Source organism: Ursus maritimus, assembly GCF_017311325.1.
Source record: "Ursus maritimus isolate PB19 chromosome X unlocalized genomic scaffold, ASM1731132v1 scaffold_X1, whole genome shotgun sequence".
NCBI classification, from domain to species: Eukaryota; Metazoa; Chordata; class Mammalia; order Carnivora; family Ursidae; genus Ursus; species Ursus maritimus.
The window spans coordinates 76,321,011-76,342,461 of record NW_024423319.1 but is presented as its reverse complement, the minus strand read 5'-3'; the positions used below and the strand labels follow the sequence as shown (position 1 = coordinate 76,342,461).

Below are 21,451 nucleotides of genomic sequence, written 5' to 3'. Positions count from 1 at the left end.
CTTCCTTCACTATGCAGAAGCTTCTTAGTTTGATGCAGTCCCATTTGTTTATTTTTGCTTTTGTTGCTATTGCCTTTGGAGCCAGATATAAAAAATCATATCACCAAAACTGATGTCAAGGAGCTTACTGCATATGTTTTCTTCTAGGAGTTTTATGGTGTATGGTCTTACATTCAAGTCTTTAATCTGTTTTGAGAAAATTTTTGTGTATGGTGTAAAACAGTGATCCAGTTTCATTCTTTTTCATGTGGCTATCCAGTTTTCCCAACATCATTTATAGAAGAGACTGTTGTTTCCCCTCTGTTGTCATCTTCTGAGCACTTTAAATTATGAAAGAAATTCAGATCTACAACACTTCTCAAATCTGGTTTGATAGCCCTTCAGCCTAACAGTGCCCTCTTCTGGTTTCATGATTCACATTCACCTAGTTCTTCAATGTTTAAAGAAAAAAAAAAAGTTTAACTTAGAAAAGGTGATGGGCAAAAATCATTTTGAGACCTAGCTGTAAAAGGCTTTAGTTTTCCATTTTAGTATAACAAAAATAAACAAAATTCAGTTGGGGGTATAATGATGGTTACCAAGGACTGGGAGAAGGGGAAAATTTTTTTTAATGAGTATGAAAAAATTCTGGAGATTGGTTGTACAACATTGTGAATATACTCAACACTACTAAACAGTACACTTAAAAACAATAAAGATGGAAAATTTATGTTTATTTTACCACAATTAAAAATAAAAAAATTAATAAATCCAGTTGAGATATAAATAGTCCAGGTTGATGGCAGCAGGTTTAAGTTGGGACTGTTTTCACAAGTCAAATGTTTACCATAAATGTAACACACCTGGATTTGATATAATTTTTAATTCCTGTTATTTTACTAAAATAGGCAATATTTATTTTAATTTACTAAAATGGTAGCTATGAAATAACTTAGTTTCAACTTTTACTCTTGGTCTTTAGTCTTGAAGATTGAGAGACTCATCTGAAAAGATAGCAAAAATGTTACCTCATTTACTTCGGAAAACAATGAAATATTCTACAGTATAACTGGGTAGAAGGGATGACATTCACTGAAATTTAAAAAAAAAAACTAGGAAAGGAGGAAGTTTTGAGGATTAGGGATAGACCAATTGTTCTCAGTGGGGATGATTTTGCCTCCCAGGGGACATTTGGCAGTGTCTGGAGACATTTTTGGTTTTACAGCTGGTGAGGATGTGCTACTACCCTGTGTTGAGATACTGCTGAACATCCTACAATGCACAGGGCAGGCCCATACCACAAAGAGGAATCTGGCCTCAAATGTCAGTAGTGCCAAGAGTGAGAAACACTAGGTTAGAGTCCTCTCCCCTGACTTTGGCTACTGTTTCTCAGCCTTTGCTCTAGACTACTCTTCTTCAGTCTATAATTACTCAATTTTCTGTCATTAGCCCATTTCTTTTTTCTCTATATTTTCTCTTGAGGATAACATTCATCTCCAGGACTTCAACTACCAGATCTATGTTGGTGATTCCCACATGTTATGTCTAGTCCCAACTGCTTTTCTAAATCTAAAACATTGCTTCTCCTGATTTCCCTTTACATGTTTTCATTAACCCACTGATACAATATTTTTCTCTATTAGTAGCATTTGGTAGAAAACCACAGGGTCATTTATTTCCTAAACATTTATTTAGTGTCTAGTTTGTGTAAAGGGCTCCACTGGTACTTAAAGGAAGGTAGTGATGGTGAAGATGAGAGGCAATCGTGGTTAATAAGTACTTTAAATACATGATCCTTGATTATGGCAATAGTTTTAAAAGGAAGAAATTATTATCTCCTGGAAACTATAGCTCTAAGTGTTTAAACGATTACTTAAATATCACAGAGCTTATAAATAACAGAATATTTTAAAAGCTCCATTTTGACATTAAGGATTGAACTCTCTTTACTAAAAACACTGAGGACAGTGGTGTAGAAGTGTGATCTAGTTTGTACATAGCCAAAGGGGGATGGACGTGAATGATGAAGGTCTAAGAAGTTTCAGTAGCCTTTTCTTCTAAGCCACATTGCACCCTCTTCTGGTTACTTACCATATATCATAGAATATAATACTCCAGATAGTAAGATGATTTATTATTTTCCATAACTCTGGGAAATAGAACAAAAACATTGCCAATTAAAGTATGACATTCCATCAGTTGAGATCGAGATTCATCAACTGAAATTATATACATGTTGAAACATTTAAAAACATTAGACGTTTAAAAAAGTAAGCCCTCAGAGATTTCTAATTGGTTAAAATACGAAGAAATAAGTGACATTACATTCTTTGATATACGGTGACTTTATTTTCCACATTCAATTACCATGGTCAATGCTAGTGTGCTATTGCGCACTTTAGTCAACTAACGCGTTTGCATATTGCTTTTTAAATGGTCCTAGGTAGTTTCATGGCTCTGTGTTGTGCTTTGGCAACTCTATAGTAAAGCCCTTAGCTTTTGGATAATTTCTTTGTTCTCCCACCTCCCCCACACCTGCGCACCTCCCCCCCACCCCGCGCGCTTTTCCACAATCTATGCAAAGTTTGCCATTTAGGAGTAAACCTAAATTTCTTCTAATCTTAAAATTGCATAGATTGTATAAGACAGAACATAGATTTAGTTACATTTGGGGGGACGGGCAGAGGAAAAACATTAAATATTAAATACAGGCCTCGTTTTCTTAAGACCCTCCCCTGTAGAAACATTAAAATAGGGTGGGGTAGGGAGGGGAGGGCGGAGGCGGAGAGGGGATATGCGTTTCAGGATACAGGAAATACGGTAAGCGCGAAACCGGGAGGAAGCTCTGTGTCTGCAAGGGACCCGCCGCCATCTCAGGTCTCGGCCTCGCAGGGCCCACCAGAGAGAACTGACGCCCAGTCCTATAATCCTTATGGGGGACCAACCTTGTGCCTCAGGGAGATCCACGCTCCCACCTGGAAATACGCGGGAAATCAGGCCTCCAAAAAAGCGCTGCCTCCTAGCTCCACGGTGGGATTATCCAGAAGGAACTCCCAACGGAGGTAGTAACCCTCTCCCCTCCGCACCTTCTCCTGCATCACCCGGCCTGAAATCGCACCCTCCTCCTCCGGAGAAGTAGTAGAATATACTTCTCTCACCCCAAACCAGGTCAGATTCTTTCATTCTCATCTTGGACATTCAGACTCTCTGCAACTTAATTACGCGGTTTCCCAGATCTCTTTCCTCTTTTCTCTATTCTTTCCACGATTTCAAAATTGAAAAACAAATTAACCAACAAAAATGGGGGCATTAAATAGCTCTTTCACAAAATATGTTTGGATGAAATTATGGATATTTATTGAAATTAAGTAATTATTTTTAATAGCTGTGATAATTGTGGTTATATTTTTTAAGAAATAGATTTAAATATTTTGATATGCTTAAAAGTAATTCAGTGGGGCCAAAGTGGGGGTTACAAACAAAATGTTTATGAGTTGATCATAACTGGATGATGTATACGTGGAGATTCATTATACTGTTCTCACTACTTTTGTGTATATTTGAAACTTTTCCATTAAAAAAAGTCATTGATTCAAGATTAGTAACATATGGAAGGCCTCATTCCTATGCTAACACGCCTGATTCCTGTGCTGAGAGAGGGTATTCTAAAGTGAGTCTTCAGAAATGTGTGTTTGTGTGTGGCAGGAAAATTTAGTAAGTAAAAAAAAAAAAAAGTAAAGAAAAGAAAAAGAAAAAGAAGTCACACTATGGTAAGTCAAACCCACGTGCTTGTTCAGGGTATGCAGGGAGCACTCAGGATGGACGAAATAATTCTGCCTGTTAGTAATCATGACCCATCTAAAAGGAAAGGGGAACTTTGGGTGGGCCCTAAAGGGTAAGTGACATCTGTCTTGTGGAAGGGGAGAAAATGCTTTTCAGGCCTGGTGTTGCCAGGACAAAAGCCCTAAAGCAGGTGTCTTCTGTGAAAAACTTGGGTATAACAATGTTGGAGAAAGACTTGGAGGTGCAATAGAATGTTGCAGGGCCTTGAATGTTATGCTAAGGAGTATATAGTTTAATCCGAAAGTGGTGGTAACCATTGAAGATTTTCAATCAAGTGATGTATTTTAGGAGTCCAGTTTTTACTCTCAGAGAAACAATCTTCTATTTTGATGACCTGCTAGAATGCAAAAAAGAAAACCAAATCTCATCCAAGCCTCACAGATTCTTGTAATCCAAGGAAACAGGGCATCCTTTCTTCTCACAGGTAATAAACCTTTATGGAGCCCTTGCAAAGGAGTAGACATTGTGCTGGGAGCTGCAGGGAATGGATGACAAAGCATAGTGCCTGGTACATAGTAGGAGTGAAACAGATATTTGAATAAGTAAGTCAATAAATGCTAGGATAAGAGTAGAAACTGAGGAGGCTCTATACTTGGGACTTAGAGGTAGAGCATAGAAAAATAATGAGCTCTGTTTTGCTTCAAAGCATCATCCAGTCATTCCTTTACGCTCTGATTTGCCTCAATTTTACTTCAATGTCCAAGGGGTAAGGCATAGCTGATGAGGTTGTGGGATACTGGTGAGGTGAGGTGGGGTGGAGTCCAGAGCTGACAACCAAGAAAGAATTCTTGAGACATCTTTGGTGCAAAATGGTGGTTTATTAAAGCATGGGGACAGGACCCGTGGACAGAAAGAGCTGCTCCGGAGACATGAGGAATGGCCCCTTATATACCCTCAAGTTGGGAGGGGGTTAGGGATAGCTTAAGTCTCTAAGGAATTTTGGAAGCAAGGTTTCCAGGACCTTGAGGGGGCTAGCTATTTTTGGGAAAAGGTCATTTATTACCATCTAATAAAACCTTAGTGATGAGACCCTTCAGATGTATCTCGGTGGGCCACATGCTTGGGGGATGATTGCCAACACGTATCTTGGTGGTGAAGGGGGTTTAGAGATAAAGGAAGTTTCCAAAGGAATTTTTATATGTTAAAGTAGACTTTCAGGATCTTGGTGGAGGGGAGGGGGGTTAGGCTAGGACTGCCTTTTGCCCTTAGCAAAGTATTAACATGGAGGCAGTTGAGTCCCTAGAGGAATGTCACTCTGCCTGTTTCAAAGACTTGTCAATGGGCTGTAGGTAGTAAGAAAATGTCATCATTTTTCTTCTGCCTTTGTTTCCCACATCATTACCCCCTAAACAGGTTCGACCCTTAAATCTTTAAGGTTGCTGAGGGTGGAAGGTCTCATCTTCTGTAACTTCTTCCTGTTGAATAGGGGTGTAAAGATGTCCCTACCTATGAGTCAATATTGGTCAGTTGGGGCTTATGTAGATATAGGAGTTATAAAAGGCAGAGGCAGCTGAATCCAAGGGAGACTGCATGTGTAGACCTTCCCAAGTGGAAAGGATCATCTGGTGGCTTGAAGTTAGGGCAGAGAAGGAGTCTCGACACCAGGTGGAGAGAAATGGGAGAAAACAGCAAAATATGATTAGTATAACAAAATGAAAAAGAAGCCCAAATAAGAGTCCTTTGGTAGTTGACAAAAAATTCTTTTCCAGTCCAGGAGTTTAATCGATCATTAAAGGAAACAGAGAGATTGTTTAAAGTGCCAGTTTGAGTATTCTTGTCAGTTAGAAACCCAGAAATATTTTGTGGTAATTTGGAATGTACATACAACATTCTGTTTTTAGATAGCAGAAGTTCTACCTTGTGCAGCAGTTAAAACATCTAATGCCATTCTGTTTTTTAAAACTGCTTCACGTATTTGTATTACTTCAGTATTTAATAGAGAAATGCTATTCCGAGTGTCATTTAGGGCTTTGACCATGTACTTAAGGGTAGCTGGGTTAAAATCTGACAGGTTTCAAGTATTATTTTAGGCATATCTATAAGCATAGCCTGGTATTTAATAAGTTGACTTCCCATCGCCCATTGGTGGCTTTTGGTCTCTAAGACATTCTGGATCTGATGCAAAGTCATTACTGTTCCATAGTGAGCTTTGAGGCTCCTTTTACCAGGAAGGCTGCTGTATGCTTGGCTAAAGCCTCTCCTTGTAATTGTACATCCATATAGGTGGCCTCTAGGATAAATATGACTATGCAGGATGAAACCATTAAGAAGCCCTTTTTGTTTGAGGTCCAGCATTAACAGCAACCTAATTATAAGGAATCACTGGCAAGTGGGAGAAGACTTGTCAAGAGGTAAAGGCACCTTCAAGTGCATCATCCAATCCAATCATGAAGAAAGTGGGGTCATCCATTATCTCCACAAGCCCATAGTTAACCCTATAGAGTGGGGTAAGCTCTGGCTTTTAAAGAGCAACTTCATCATTCCAGCCACATAGAATTGGTCAAGGTGATAGCCGAGTCATACAATCATTTGGGAATCAATCCCATTTCCCCATTGTTCAAATAATTAGTTATATGTCCATGGGGTCCTGTTATTAGCCCCACAGAATAAAAGGCATGAAGATTATCTATATATGAGCTATTGTATAGGAATAGAAAAAAAGCTATTTCTCTGAAGTTTACCTCAAGTTGTCTAGCTTAAGCAAACATTGAAGGACAATGAAATCTAGAATTTAACATCCACAAAAGTGGGTTATTTGAACGTAATTTTTCTCTTTAAAATAACCCTCATTTCCAGGGATAGCCAAATCAGGACTAATTTGTTTGCAAAACAAGTCCAATTTTACAAACTTGGCATAATTATTTACATAAGCTCAGCAAGAATAGTGACTGATCATACAGGTCTTTTAGAATCTGCTTTGCTGGAACTTTTATAAGGAATCTCGAGGTTGAACTTTTAGTAGCCTTTCCAGGCCAGAAGCCAAGCCAAGTACTTGTCATCAGACATGCCTGCAATACCTGTAGATTTGGGTGAATTCCTCTTCCTGAGGTCCCCACAGTATCCTGAGGTTCCTGCACCTGCCAGGAGGTGACATCCTTTACTCACCTGGTGAGGCCCCTAGGAACTTTGTAAACAAGGTATCAGGCCAACAGTTCCAAGGGGCTTTATGGCTCCAGGTTTTATAAAGTCCACCTTAGTTCCTGAAAGCTGTTTGATCATATCTGAGTCTATGCATATCTTTCTCAAGTATGACATTCCAGTCAAAGCCTTGGTAAAATGTTCCCAATGATGTCCTGTTACAAGGAGAACAGATACTTACTGAACTTATGCAAATGATTATGATTGCCTTGGAAGAAAGAATACTTTTTTTATAATAATATTTTTTTATTATATTCTGGTAGTCACCATACAGTACATCCCTGGTTTTTGATGTAAAGTTCCACGATTCATTAGTTGTGTATAACACCCAGTGCACCATGCAATTCATGCCCTCCTTACTACCCATCACCAGCCTATCCCATTCCCCCACTCCCCTCCCCTCTGAAGCCCTCAGTTCGTTTCTCAGAGTCCGTAGTTGGGAAAGAATACTTACTGAGACCTTTTTAATTTCAGAGGGTTCAGGTAGAGAGAAAAATTAAATGCTTTAATTTGCTTTATTATTATTTCTGTACATCACTGATGTCTTGAAAGTTTCCTCAGTCTGGAAGAGCAAACATTAGAGAACCAGCAATGTTTTATTTTTTTTTTATTTTATTTTTTTTTTAAAGATTTTATTTATTTATGTGACAGAGAGACAGCCAGCGAGAGAGGGAACACAGCAGGGGGAGTGGGAGAGGAAGAAGCAGGCTCATAGCAGATGAGCCCGATATGGGACTCGATCCCGGTACGCCGGGATCACGCCCTGAGCCGAAGGCAGACGCTTTAACGACTGCGCTACCCAGGTGCCCCCCAGCAATGTTTTAAACAAGAGTCACAACACTATAATCTTTTAGTTTATTTAGTCCCATGTTACTAATTCTTGTTCAGTTTGAATGCAGCTTTTTAGTTAGTTCTGGAAATTCTTACCCATTTCAGTTTTAGGATTCTATAAAGATATCAAATACCTCTATCTGTCCTAAAAGTCCTTTATATGAATCTCCTTGAAGATGAAGCTCATTTTACAAGAGAATAAGAACAGTTATAAATAACAAAAACACAGAATGGACATAGTTAGAGATCTGATGAGATGAGAGTTTACAATATAGCTGATAAGGAAATCAGGTTACTTCTGTGACACGTAACACTTAAATAGCCAGAATAGAGTGATGATGACCTTATATTAAAACCTTAAAATTTTAGGAATTGCTTGTTATCTCTAGAATAGTTACACACCATTTACCCAAATGTTACCTAAGTCTTATCATTTAACAGTACTTGTGGAGTAATTTAACATACCAAAGGAAAAGACCTAAATGAGTTTAAGAGACTTAATTTACAATTTAAATCTTGGTAAAGTTTGTTAAAACCTTAAAATTATAGCACAGGCCTGAATAGGATTACAGATCATTACAAAAATTATTTCTGTTTAACCAAGGTGACAATAAGATTTGAAAGGCAAATATGTAGGGTTCTATAGTTGTTAGCAAAACTTAGCTCCTCTAATATTGAGAAGTTTCAACCAAGTGATGGAAGACCTGATAAAACATAGAAACTTTGTTTCCTGGGCGGACAAAAGAGAAAAAAACTTTTGTTGTTTATATTTTCTTATCAAGAGCAGATGAACAATTCAAGAAACCTTTGTCTTTTTAAAGAGAGAAAGCAGACTTATATATCTTATACCACTGTACTTTAAAAATCCATTCATTTCAATCTTAGTCCATCCTGACCACACCTAAAATTCCTTTCCAATGTTTTCCCTTTGCAAACCTTCTACAATTTTCCTTTGCATTCAGATTTTGTCCAAAAGCCATTTCTTTCCAAACAACCAGTCTTGGGACAAAATTACCTTCTTTTACCTTCAACAAAAATGCATTCCCACTCCTTATTATCTTTCTTACATAGCTTCTACTTTTCTACATACAGAGTTGTTTTTCATATTTCCATCAGTCTTTATTACATTTAGTAGAATTTTGCATTTTTTTAGAAACCTTGGTCTCCAGTGAGTGAAGACTAAGTAGTAACCAATTGTGAACTGTTAAACCAGAATTCTTTAGATGGCAAATTTATGAATCAAATAAGCACCGAAGATGTTTACCAACAGACTTAAATATCTTTAGTTTCTTTGCAATAAGAAGTCAAAAGCAAACCCACATCCAGTAATCAATGACTTAGCACTTTATCCTATTTGGAAAAGACCTAGATATCAATAAATTTAATTCCATTTATTATCCAAGCAAATCTTTGAAGTTTCAGGTTACCAAAGACTTTGAAAGCTATTTTAACAATTACCCATGAAAACTTTGATGAGACAGAAAATTAACCATCATTTTAGTTGTCTTTTTACTAACAACTCACAACAGAGATTAACACAAGTTTTTTTGACCTTCAGTAAACCTCGATAGAATAAAAGTTTCACGTTTAGTGCTGATAACATTAAAGACATGTCTTAAACCAACAAACTTAATTTAAATACTGAATTATGTTCCACCTGGATCCTCCCCTTTGTCAATTCTTTACCTGAGACACTGGTGGGGAAATCTGGAGTGGATGGTGTTAGGTCCAGGGGGTGCTCTTCTTGCTTCTTGATGGTGAAGGTAGGAGAAGGAGCCATGGTGCCTGAAGCACTGAGGATGGTCTGGAAGCCAGTTATGCAGGCCGCACCCAAGGTGGTGCAGAAAGAGAAGGGGGAGGGGGAAACGGTAGAGGCAGAGTGCTCCCAAAAGGCAGAGAAAAGGTTCCCAGATTTAGAGCTCATCAGCTTCAACAGGTGCAGACGCCATGTCTTCCCACCAACAAGGGGGAATAGGCAGTCCATGTTGGGCCAGAGAAGACAGGGAAATTCCCCGAAACAAAGGGAATTTCAGCAGCTGCTTGGGAATATTCCTTAAGGTCCCCGTCCCGAGGTAGACTAACCACAGATGGCTCCAGTTATAGCCATTAACCCGGGAAATGAGTGAGGGAGACACCCCCACGTGTGTTAGAAGGAACAGTGAGAGAGAAGAGAGTCAAGAGTCCCCTTTGTCTGGGATGGCCTGTGTTTCCTCCAGCAACCTGGGTTTACGAGGAGGAGGCCTACTTAGATAATTATCATCCAGTATGTCAGGAGAGAGTTTACTAGCTGACCCATTTGGGCAAACACATTCTGCAAGAGGCCCTTAGGTCGGGGTCCTGGTGTAGACCAATGAAGGCCTAGGTAAGAGCAGTGAAAGTACCTTAGGTCCATTTGCCCTGTTCCTTACAGAAGAGATCTGAGAGATCCCACTGAGGCCATGCAGTGTTACAGGAGATCAGTACTTTCCTAAGTTTTGCAATCTGAATTTGTTTCCAGTGGGTTAAAAGGCATTCTGAGGGAGAATCCTTGGGGACTGAAGAAGCTCCCATCCCATGCTAGAGAGGGTGCTAGAGAGGGTCCATTACCAAAGAAAATCCCCTCCTGACTCCCGGGTGGCATCCCACACGCAGGATATGTCAGAGGTACCTGGTGTCAAAGTGATCCAAGGCAACCCTTAACAAAATCGCTATGATCACTGCTGCCATTAAAGACCCCTGTAGGAGGGAAGCCTGCCCTCCCCCTGCTTCCCCATTGCATCCTAGGCTGCAGATCGATGCCTGGCGTATGGATTGAAATACCATGCCTTGAAGGTCATGCCATGATGGTCACACCTTGACAGTCACGCCTTGTTTATTTACCTTGCCTCGAAGGTCATACCAGAGAAGGTCATGCCTTACCTTGTCTTGAAGAACCAGCTGTTTTTAACCCATGGAGAACACTAGAAAAGTTTTACAAGGGGAAATTACCGAATTTTGTAACTTAAGTAGTTAGTAGAGGACATTGACAGAAAACAGTAAAGATGGAATCCGTCATGGTTTAAGTGACATTCCAACACATGTGGTCCTTACAGCCAGCTTCCCTAGGAAACGGTCCCCGGTTGGGTTGTAATTCCATCGAACACTAGTTTCGGCCGGTGCCAAGTGGAGGTCCCATCGCCAGAAGTGGCTAGACCAGGGATGTGGAGGGGATCACATTAGATCAATCAGGAGGAAACCTCACACAGGAGTCTTAAGATTGGCAGCCATGCTAGTCACTTAGGTGACTGTCCCGTGCCCAAAGACAGATGACTAAGGACAGCAGTAAAAAGAGGGCATCAAGTTTCTGGGTCTTATTACCATTCCAGCCAGGGTACTAACTTCCAGCCAAAAGGTAGGCTTTCTCCTTCCCATACGGTAGCCAGAGGCTAGGGGATTGCAGCCTGAGCAGTTGACATAAAAGTGTTCCAATATGACCGTACTCCTTGAAGAGCTCTAGAAAGGAGAGTAAAGGAAGAGGAGAGAAACTACTCACCAGTTTTGCACTGAAGCTCAGAGTCCAGATGTAAAGACTCAAAGCCCCACGTTCTGGCACCATACGATGAGGTTGTGGGATATAGGTGAGGTGAGGTGGGGTGGAGTCCAGAGCCGACAACCAAGAAAGAATTCTTGAGACATCGTTGGTGCAAAATGGTGGTTTATTAAAGCACAGAGACAGGACCCGTGGGCAGAAAGAGCTGCTCCGGAGACATGAGGAATGGCCCCTTATATACCCTCAAGTTGGGAGGGGGTTAGGGATAGCGTAAATCTCTAAGGAATTTTGGAAGCAAGGTTTCCAGGACCTTGAGGGGGCTAGCTATTGTTGTGAAAAGGTCATTTATTACCGTCTAATAAAACCTTAGTGATGAGACCCTTCAGATGTATATCGGTGGGCCATATGCTTGGGGGATGATTGCAAACATGTATCTTGGCGGGGGGGTTAGAGATAAAGGAAGTTTCCAAAGGAATTTTTAAAAAATATTTTATTTATTTATTTGATAGAGAGAAACAGCCAGAGAGAGAGGGAACACAGGCAGGGGGAGTGGGAGAGGAAGAAGCAGGCTCCCAGCAGAGCAGGGAGCCCGATGGGGGGGCTTGATCCCAGGACCCTGGGATCAGGCCCTGAGCTGAAGGCAGATGCTTAATGACTGAGCCACCCAGGTGCCCCAGCAAAGGAATTTTTATACATTAAAGTAGATTTACAGGATCCTAGTGGGGAGGAGGGTGTCAGGCTAGGACTGCCTTTTGCCCTTAGCAAAGTATTAACATAGAAGCAGTTGAGTCCCTAGAGGAATGTCACTCTGTCTGTTTCAAGGACTTGTCGGTGGGCTGTAGGTAGTCAGGAAATGTCATTAATTTTTCTTCTGCCTTTGTTTCACACATCATAGGGATAGCGCTGCTCAGATAGGAAACAAAGGAGATTGTTCAAGGCAAAAAGTTCAAGAGCTACATAATTTCCTCTAGTGATTCAGATCATTGAAAATTATAATAATAGCACATATTTACTGAACATTTTTTGTGTACTAGGCCCTGTTCTAAAGGGCTTCCAGAATCTATGATCTTAATTTGTAATAGACCTCTTTTAATAATATCCATATAACTTTTACAGGAATGTATAATAGAAATGGGACCATGGTGGATCATAAGGACTTGAGGAGGCCAGGGAAAAGAGATGTACAATAACAGAGGAAATGATTTTACCTTATTTTACTATTTTTCAGTCTCTGAGGGATTGCAGAATGACTCCATATCCTTGGTACATTCATAAAATGGTTCACCTAGTGAAGATAATGAAGATGACTGACAATGTTGCCCTGCTTTTTCTGATGTGCTGCACCAGGTAATTGTGTTTTTTAAGGTAATTTATTTACCAAAAACTTACCAAGGGAGGAAGAAGAATAAGAGTTGTAAAAAGAAATAGCCAAACAAAAAACAAAGCTAGCACTAAATAGGAAAATTGAAACTCTTTTCTACATTATATGAAACCATATATACCATATAATAATAATAATGTTATTTATAAGCTGCTTTGTTAGACTCATTCCTAATTACCTTATAGTTTTTGTTTTTACTGGGAAATGTATAAGTGTGTCTAAAACCACACGTTATGATTTTTTGCTGATAAATGGGAACATGATTGGTATCTTTACATATTGATTTTATATGCTACAGTCTTTCTGAATTCTGTTTGTTCTGATAATTTATAGATTTTCTTGGATTATCTATTAATGATATTGTGAATAATGGCAGTTTCTTGTCAATATTTATTTTTTAGCTTGTCTTACTCTGTCAGTTAGGACCTTCAGTTCAATGAGAAACAATAACAGTAATGGAGGATTTTCTTCTCTTACTTTTGAATTTACAAGGAAATTCTGCAAATGTTTCACCATTTTTAGATTTGCTTCTTCAGGAAGCAAAGTCTGTTCATTTCTATTCTTAGTATGCTGAGACTTTTTAATTATGAAGGAATATGGTTTTTCTCCATTAATTTGAGAGTGTGACCATGTGATAAGTTACAGCAATCAATTTTCTAATATATTTTCTGATTTTGGTTTCATCACCCTCACCATTGACTATTTTGTTTTTAAAATCTTTGCTTTAATCTGTATTATTTTGTTTACTTGCTTTATGTTTGCTCTTTTTCTAATTTTTCTTCTGGACTTTTAGCCCAACAATTATCAAGCTCCATGTCTAAAATAAGAATTTATGACTATAAATCTTCCACTACATATGATGTTGAAGGAATTTCACATATTTTTATATGTAGTATTTTATGATAATTCAATTATAATTTCTCTTATGATTTCTCTTTTGACTCATGAGTTTGTTTAATTTACATGGGGCTCTTTTGTAAAAATCAGACTGTGATATCATTAGTCCCATTACAGTTAAACTTCATCTTATTTTCTGCTTTAAAATGTTTTTTTTTTATCTTTCTGATAAGAAAAAACAAAACTATATATGAGCTTCTCATTCCAAAAGATTTTGGCCATATAAAACATTTCTTTCATTAACTACATAGAAATATATATATGTATACACACACACACACTATTGAATGATGGAATTATTCCTGATATTTATATTTGAGTTTTTTAACTTTTTATATTATTTTTGTTGTTGTTCTTTTTTTATCTCAAGTATTTATTTAAATTCCTGTTATTTAACATTAGTTTCAGGAGAAGAATTTAGTGATTCATCACTTACATGTAATACCCAGTGCTCATCACAAGTGTCCTCCTTAATACCCATCAACCATCTAGCCCATACCCCACCGACCTCCCTCCAACAGAGATTATTCTCCATAGGTAAGAGTCTCTTATGGTTTGCTTCCCTTTCTTTTTCTTTTCTCCTTTCCTATATGTTCATCTGTTTTCTTTCTTAAATTCCATGTATGAGTGAAACCAAATGGTATTTGTCTTTCTCTGACTTATTTCGTTTAGCATAATATACTCTAGCTCCATCTCCATCATTGCAAATGGCAAGATTTCATTCTTTTTGATAGCTGAGTAATATTCCATTATTTATATTATATATATAGATACACACACACACACACACACACACACACACATATATATATATACCACATCTTCTTTATCCATTCAACAGTAGATGGATATTTGGGCTCTTTCTATAGTTTGGCTACTATTGATAATGCTGCTATAAACATAGAGGAGCATGTGCCTCTTCGAATCTGTATTTTCGTACCCTTTGTTTAAATACCTAGTAGTTCTATTTTAACTTTTTGAGGAACCTCCATACTGTTTTCCAGGGTGAATGCACCACTTTGCATTCCCATTTACAGTCTAGGAGGGTTCCCCTTGCTTCACATGCTCACCAACATCTGTTGTTTCATGTGTTGTTAATTTTAGCCATTCTGATAGTTGTGAAGTGGCATATCATCCTGGTTGTGATTTGTATTTCCCTGATGTGATGAGTGATATTGAGCATCTTTTCAATGTGTCTATTAGCCACCTGTATCTCTTCTTTGGAAAAATATCTGTTCATGTCTTTTGCCCAATTTTTAACTAGATTATTTATTTTTTGGGTGTTGAGTTTGATAAGTTATTATAGATTTTGGGTAATAGAGTTTTATCTGCTATGTCCTTTACAAAAATCTTCTCCCATACTGTACATTGCCTTTTAGTTTTGTTGATTGTTTCCATTACCTTGTAGAAGTTTTTATCTTGATGAAGTCCCAGTAGTTCGCTTATGCCTTTGGTTCTCTTGCCTTTGGAGACATGTCTAGCAAGAAGATGCTGTGGCTAAGGTCACAGAGGTTGCTGCCTGTGTTCTCCTCTAGGATTTTGATGGATTCCTGTCTCACATTTAGGTTTCTCATCCATTTTGAGTTATCATTGTGGATGGTGTCAGATAATGGTAGAGTTTCATTCTTCTGTACATAGCTAGCTGTCCAATTTTCCCAGCACCATTTATTGAAGAGACTGTCTTTTTTTCCCTTGAATATTCTTTCCTGCTTTTTTGAAGATTAGTGGACCATAGAGTTGAAAGTCCATTTATGGGTTCTCTATTGTGTTCCATTGATCTATGTGTCTGTTTTTGTGCCAGTGCCATACTATCTTGATGACTACAGCTTCATAATATAGCTTGAAGTCCGGAATCATGATGTCTCCAGGTTTGCTTTTCTTTTTCACAGTTGTTTTGGCTATTCTGAGTCTTTTGTTGTTCCATACAAATTGTTCTGGCTCTGTGAAAAATGCTGGTGGTATTTTAATAGGGATTGCATTAAAAGTGTAGGTTGTTTTGGGTAGTATAGACATTATAACGTTTGTTCTTCCACTCTATGAGCATGGAAAGTTTTTCCATTTCTTTGTGTCCTTTTCAATTTCTTTCATAGGTGTTCCATAGTTTTCAGAGTACAGAACGTTTACCTCTTTGGTTAGGTTTATTCCTAGGGAGCTTATGGTTTTTGGTGCTATTGCAAATGGGATTGATGCCTTGATGTTGGTACATTTTTGATTACTGATTGAATTTCCTTGCTGATTATGGGTCTGTTCAAATTTTCTAATTCTTCCTGTTTCAGTTTTGGTAGTTTGTATGTTTCTAGGCATTTTTCCATTTGTTCCAGATTGTGCATTTGTTGGAATATAACTTTTCATAATATTCTCTTGTAATTGTATTTCTGTGGTGTTGGTTGTGATCTCTCATCTTTCAGCTGTGATTTTATTTGTTCCTTTCTCTTCTTTTTGATAAGTCTAGGTAGGGGTTTATCAATTTTCTTAATTCTTTCTTTCTTTCTTTCTTTCTTTCTTTCTTTCTTTCTTTCTTTCTTTCTTTCTTTCTTTCTTTCTTTCTTTCTTTGACAGAGATAGAGACAGCCAGCGAGAGAGGGAACACAAGCAGGGGGAGTGGGAGAGGAAGAAGCAGGCCCATAGCATAGGAGCCTGATGTGGGGCTCGATCCCACAACGCCGGGATCACGCCCTGAGCCGAAGGCAGACGCCCAACCGCTGTGCCACCCAGGCGCCCCTCAATTTTCTTAATTCTTTTAAAGAACCAGCTCTCAGTTTCATTGATCTGTTCTGTTTTTTGGTTTTTTTTTTCTGTTTCTATATCTTTTACTTCTGCTCTGATCTTTATTATTTCTCTTCTTTTGTTGGCTTTAGGCTTCATTTTCTGCTCCTTTTGTAGCTCCTTTACATGTAAGGTTAGGTTGCATATTTGAGACTTTTCTTGTTTGGTGAGGTAGGCCTGTATTATAATGTACTTTCCTCTTAGGACAGCCATTGCTGTGTCCCAAAGGTTTTGAACTATTGTGTTTTCACTTTCATTTGCTTCCATGTACTTTTTTATTTCCTGTTTAGTTTCCTGGTTAACCCATTCATTCTTATTAGGATGTTCTTTCATCTCCCTGAATTTGTGGTCTTTCCAAATTTTTTCTTGTGGTTGACTCTGAATTTCATAACATTGCGGCCTGTTATGCACAGTATGATCTCATTCTTTTTTTTGTACTTGTTGAGGCCTAATTTTTGACCCAGTATGTGATCTATTCTGGAGAATGGTCTATCTGCACTTGAAAAGAATGTGTATTCTGCTGCTTTAGGATGAAATGTTATGAATATATCTGTTAAGTCCATCTGGTCCAGTGTGTCATTCAAAGCCATTTTTTTCCTTTTGATTTTCTGCCCAGATGATCTGTCCATTGTTCTAAGTTGGGGTATTAAAGTCCCTAGTATTATAGTAGTATTGTCAGTGAGTTTCTTTATGTTTGTTGGATTTACATATTTGAGTCCCACGTTGGGGCATAAATATTTACAATTGTTAGAAATTCTTGTTGGATAGATCCCTTAATCATGATATAGTGCCCTTCTTCATCTCTTTTTACAGTCTTTGGTTTAAAATCTAGTTTTCTGATGTAAATATTGACACTCTGGCTTTCTTTTGACATCCATTAGTGTGATGAATGGCTCTCCATCCCCTCACTTTCAATCTGCAGGTGTCTTTAGTTCTAAAATGTGTCTCTCGCAAGCAGCATATAGATGAGTCTTGTTTTTTATCCATTCTGATACCCTTTGTCTTTTGATTGGAGAGTATAGGCCATTTACATTCAGACCGATTACTGATAGATGTGAATTTAGTGCCATTGTATTAACTGTAAAGTTGTTATTTCTGACTTTCTAGTCTTTGTTGCTTTGGTCTTTTTTTTCCTACTCAAACAGTCCCCCTTAAAATTTCTTGCACAGCTGGCTTAGTGGTCATGAACTCCTTTATTTTTCGTTTGTCTGGGAAACTCTTTATCTCTCCATTCTGAATGATGGCCTTGCTGGATAAAGAATTCTTGGCTGCATATTTTTCCCATTCAGCACATTGAATATATCATGCCACTTTCTTCTGGCCTGCCAACTTTCTGTGGATCGATCTGATGCAAACCTGATTTATCTTCTAGGTTAAGGAATTTTTTCCCCTTGCTGCTTACAAGATTCTTTCCTTATCAGTGTATTTTATAAATTTCACTATGCTATATCTTGGTGTTGGCTTGCTTTTGTTGATTTTGATGGGAGTTCTTTATGACTCCTGGATTTCGATGCCTATGTCCTTCTCCAGTTTAGGGAAGTTTTCAGCTATAATTCCTTCAACTAAACCTTCTTCCCCTTTTTCCCTCTCTTCTTCTTCTGGGACTCCTATGATACAAATGTTATTACACTTTATGGAGTCACTGAGTTCCCTAAGTCTACATTCATGATCCAATATTTTTCTTTCCTTCTTTTCAACTTCATTATTTTCCATAATTTTCTCTTCTAATATGATTGCTTTGTTCCTCACCTTCTTCCATCCTGGTCATTCCATCCAGTCAGTTGTGCATCGTGGTTATAGCTTTTTTATTTCTGCCTGACTAGTTTGTAGATCTTTTATCTCTGCAGTAAGGTACTCCCTAGTGTCTTCTATGGTTTTCTCAAGGCCAGCTAGTATCCTTAAGATTCTTGTTCAGGCATATTACTTATACCTGTTTTGATTAGATCACTTGCCATTACCTCTTGGTCTTTCTTGTGGGATGGATTCCTCCATCTTGGCATTTTACGTAGATAATCTGTCTTCTGTGTGTTCAGAAAGCCTGTTACGTTTTCTGCTCCTGAGAGTAATGACTAAATTAAGAAGAGGTCATATACTGTCCAGGGCTTGGCTCTTCAGGAAGTTTTTTTGGTGTATGCCGTGTGTACTCTGCTGCTGTGTTTTGGCTCTTCCTTCCCAGTCAGTCCTCTTCAGAGTTTCTCCTTGCCTTCACTGCGGAGTGTTTGGATGTTGGACGTTGTGTGGCAGATTTTAACTAGGTGTGTTTTGGTGTGCTTGTTAGAAAAGGCTAAATTCTATCTTCCCCAAAGCTGAAGTTTTGCAGTACTCTATGATCAATAGACTTTGTTTGTGCAGGGGGTTTGTGCTGGTCTTTTGGGGGAGGGGTCTGCTGCACTGGTTCTCAGGTGGACTTGTCCTAGTGGAGAGGCCCCTGCAAGGTATAGTGGGGTGGGGATTGTTGTAAGCAGCTCCAGCCTCCACTGGGGGTGCTGTGTTGTTCACTCAGGTCTGTCTGTACTGATGGGTTGGAGGGAAATGGTCTCACCACACTGTCAAGTCTCCAGAGAGGGAGTTTGTGCCTGCTCCTGTTCAGGATCCCCTCTCCGAAGAGCAAACAATCTCCCCTTCTGTGTCCTAGGATTCCATCAGAACCATGCCTGTGTCTGCGCAATCTACCTGCCTGTTGGCACAGTGTTCTTGTGTTTTATTTCAGGGGTGCAGCTGGGTTTCAAAACTCCAAATTTTAGGAGCCTGGCAGGGTGCAAACCCACAATGATTCCTTGGGGAAAGGTCTCGCTGCACTGTGGCTCATGTCAGTTTGTCCCAGTAAAGCAGTTGCACAGCTATAGAGTTTCGGAATTTATGGTAAAGTTCAGCCTAAAGCCAACATGCAGGTTTGCTGCCCTCAACAGGTTCCTCTGCTGATATGCTAATTAACAGTGCTGCTCAATGGTGCCCATTGTCTGTTTCATCCCCTCTCAGGATATGTTACCTCTTCCAAAAGCATTCCATAGAGGAAAACTTTCTCTCCCAGTGCAACAGAGGGTATCCTCAGACCATACAGTCCACTTCTGGGCCTCTGCCCTCTTCCCTAGATGAACACTACTGTGCCCACTTGGCACAACTCCAGCGATGGCGCAGACTTCTGAAACTTCAGATTTTGAGCTGCACTGCTTATAAAAACTTAAAATAATCAGCCCCTCTCTTTTTTCAGTCAGTGGTTTTGGGGAAGTGTCTTTCTTCTGTAATCCCCTGCATGTTGGTTTCTCTCTCTCTCACTCCTTACTCTGTGATATGGCCTCCTTCCCCTCCAAAGCACCTGGAATTCTCTTCTCCCCCAAATCACCTGTCTGCAGCTCCTATCCTCCATGATGCAGCTGCTTTTTCCCCTCTAGATGTACAGTTTCTTCTCCCAGTTCTCACATCAATTTCTTGGGTGTTCAGAATGATTTGATATTAATTTAGCTATGTTCAAGGAACAAGGGAAGCATAGGGTCCCCCAATTACAACACCATCTTAACTCATCTCTTGTAAACTTTTTATTTTGATCTAATTTAAAAATTCAAAAAAATTTTTAGAATATTACAAAGAACTCTCAATATTCTCTATTTATTTATTTATTTTTAATAATATTTTAAAAATATATTATGATAGTTACCATACAGTACATCCCTGGTTTTTGAAGTAAAGTTCCATGATTCATTAGTTGCGTTAAACACCCAGTGCACCATGCAGTACGTGCCCTCCTTACTACCCATCACCAGTCTATCCCATTCCCCCACCTCCCTCCCCTCTGAAGCCCTCAGATTGTTTCCCAGAGTCCATAGACTCTCATGCTTCATTCCCCCTCCCTTTTACCCCTCCTTTCTTCTTCCCTTTCTTCTCCTACAGATCTTCCTACTTCTTATGTTCCATAGATGAGAGAAACCATTTGATAATTGTCTTTCGCTGCTTGACTTATTTCACTTAGCATTATCGCCTCCAGTGCCGTCCATGTTGCAGCAAATGTTGAGAAATCATTCTTTCTGATAGCTGAGTAATATTCCATTCTATATATGGACCACATCTTCTTAATCCAGTCATCTGTTGAAGGGCATCTCGGTTCCTTACACGATTTAGCTATTGTGGACAATGCTGCTATGAACATTGGGGAGCATATGGCCCTTCTCTTCACTACGTCTGTATCTTTGGGGTAAATACCCAGTAGTGCAATAGCTTGGTCATAGGGTAGCTCAATTTTTAACTTGTTAAGGGACCTCCACACTGTTTTCCAGAGTGGCTCTACCAACTTGTATTCCCACCAACAATGTAGGAGGGATTCCCTTTCTCCACATCCTCTCCAGCAGTTGTTGTTTCTTGCCTTGTCTATTTTTGCCATTCTAACTGGCGTAAGGTGGTATCTCAGTGTGCTTTTGATTTGAATTTCCCTGATGGCAAAGATTTTGAACACTTTTTCATGTGTCTCTTCGCCATTTGTATGTCGTCATTGGAAAAGTGTCTGTTCATATCTTCTGCCCATTTTATGATTTGTTTATTTGTTTCTCGTGTAATGAGTTTGAGAAGTTCTTTGTAGATCTTGGGTACAAGTCTTTTATCTGTAGTGTCATTTGCAAATATATTCTCCCATTCCATGGGCTCCCTCTTAGTTTTTTTGACTGTTTCCGTGGCTGTGCAGAAACTTTTTTTCTTGATGAACTCCCACAAGTTCATTTTTGCTTTTGTTTCTCTTGCCTTTGGAGATGTGTCATGAAAAAGGTTGCTTTGGCCGATGTCATAGAGGTTGCTGCCTATGTTCTCCTCTAGGATTATGATGGATTCCTGTCTCACATCGAGGTCTTTCATCCATTTGGAGTTTATTTTTGTGTATGGTGTGACATAGTGGTCAAGTTTCATTCCTTTGCATGTAGCTGTCCAATTTTCCCAGCACCACTTATTGAAGAGACTTTTTCCCACCGGATGTTTTTTCCTGCTTTATCAAAGATTAGTTGTCCAAAGAACCAAGGGTCCATTTCTGGGTTCTCTATTTTGTTCCCTTGCTCTATCTGTCTGTCTTTGTGCGAGTACCATACTGTCTTTGTGATCACAGCTTTGTAGTACAGCTGGAAATCCAG

The 21,451-nt window shown here is 39.0% G+C and overlaps 1 protein-coding gene across 3 annotated transcripts in view; it reads left to right on the top strand.

The window, feature by feature from the left end:
- The first annotated feature begins 2,796 nt into the window (after positions 1–2,796).
- Positions 2,797–21,451, top strand: part of NBDY (negative regulator of P-body association) — a 64,287-nt gene continuing 45,632 nt past the window's right edge. Inside the window, exons 1-3 of one of the 3 annotated variants that reach the window (XM_040631120.1) lie at positions 2,797–3,147; positions 12,528–12,646; positions 13,986–14,213. In XM_040631120.1, coding sequence (XP_040487054.1) covers positions 2,912–3,118 — 207 coding nt within the window. In that variant the 5' untranslated portion in view covers positions 2,797–2,911 and the 3' untranslated portion in view covers positions 3,119–3,147; positions 12,528–12,646; positions 13,986–14,213. Of the gene's footprint in view, positions 3,148–12,527; positions 12,647–13,979; positions 14,214–21,451 lie in introns of those variants that run through there. The other 2 variants (XM_040631117.1, XM_040631125.1) reach the window with 2 other exon arrangements.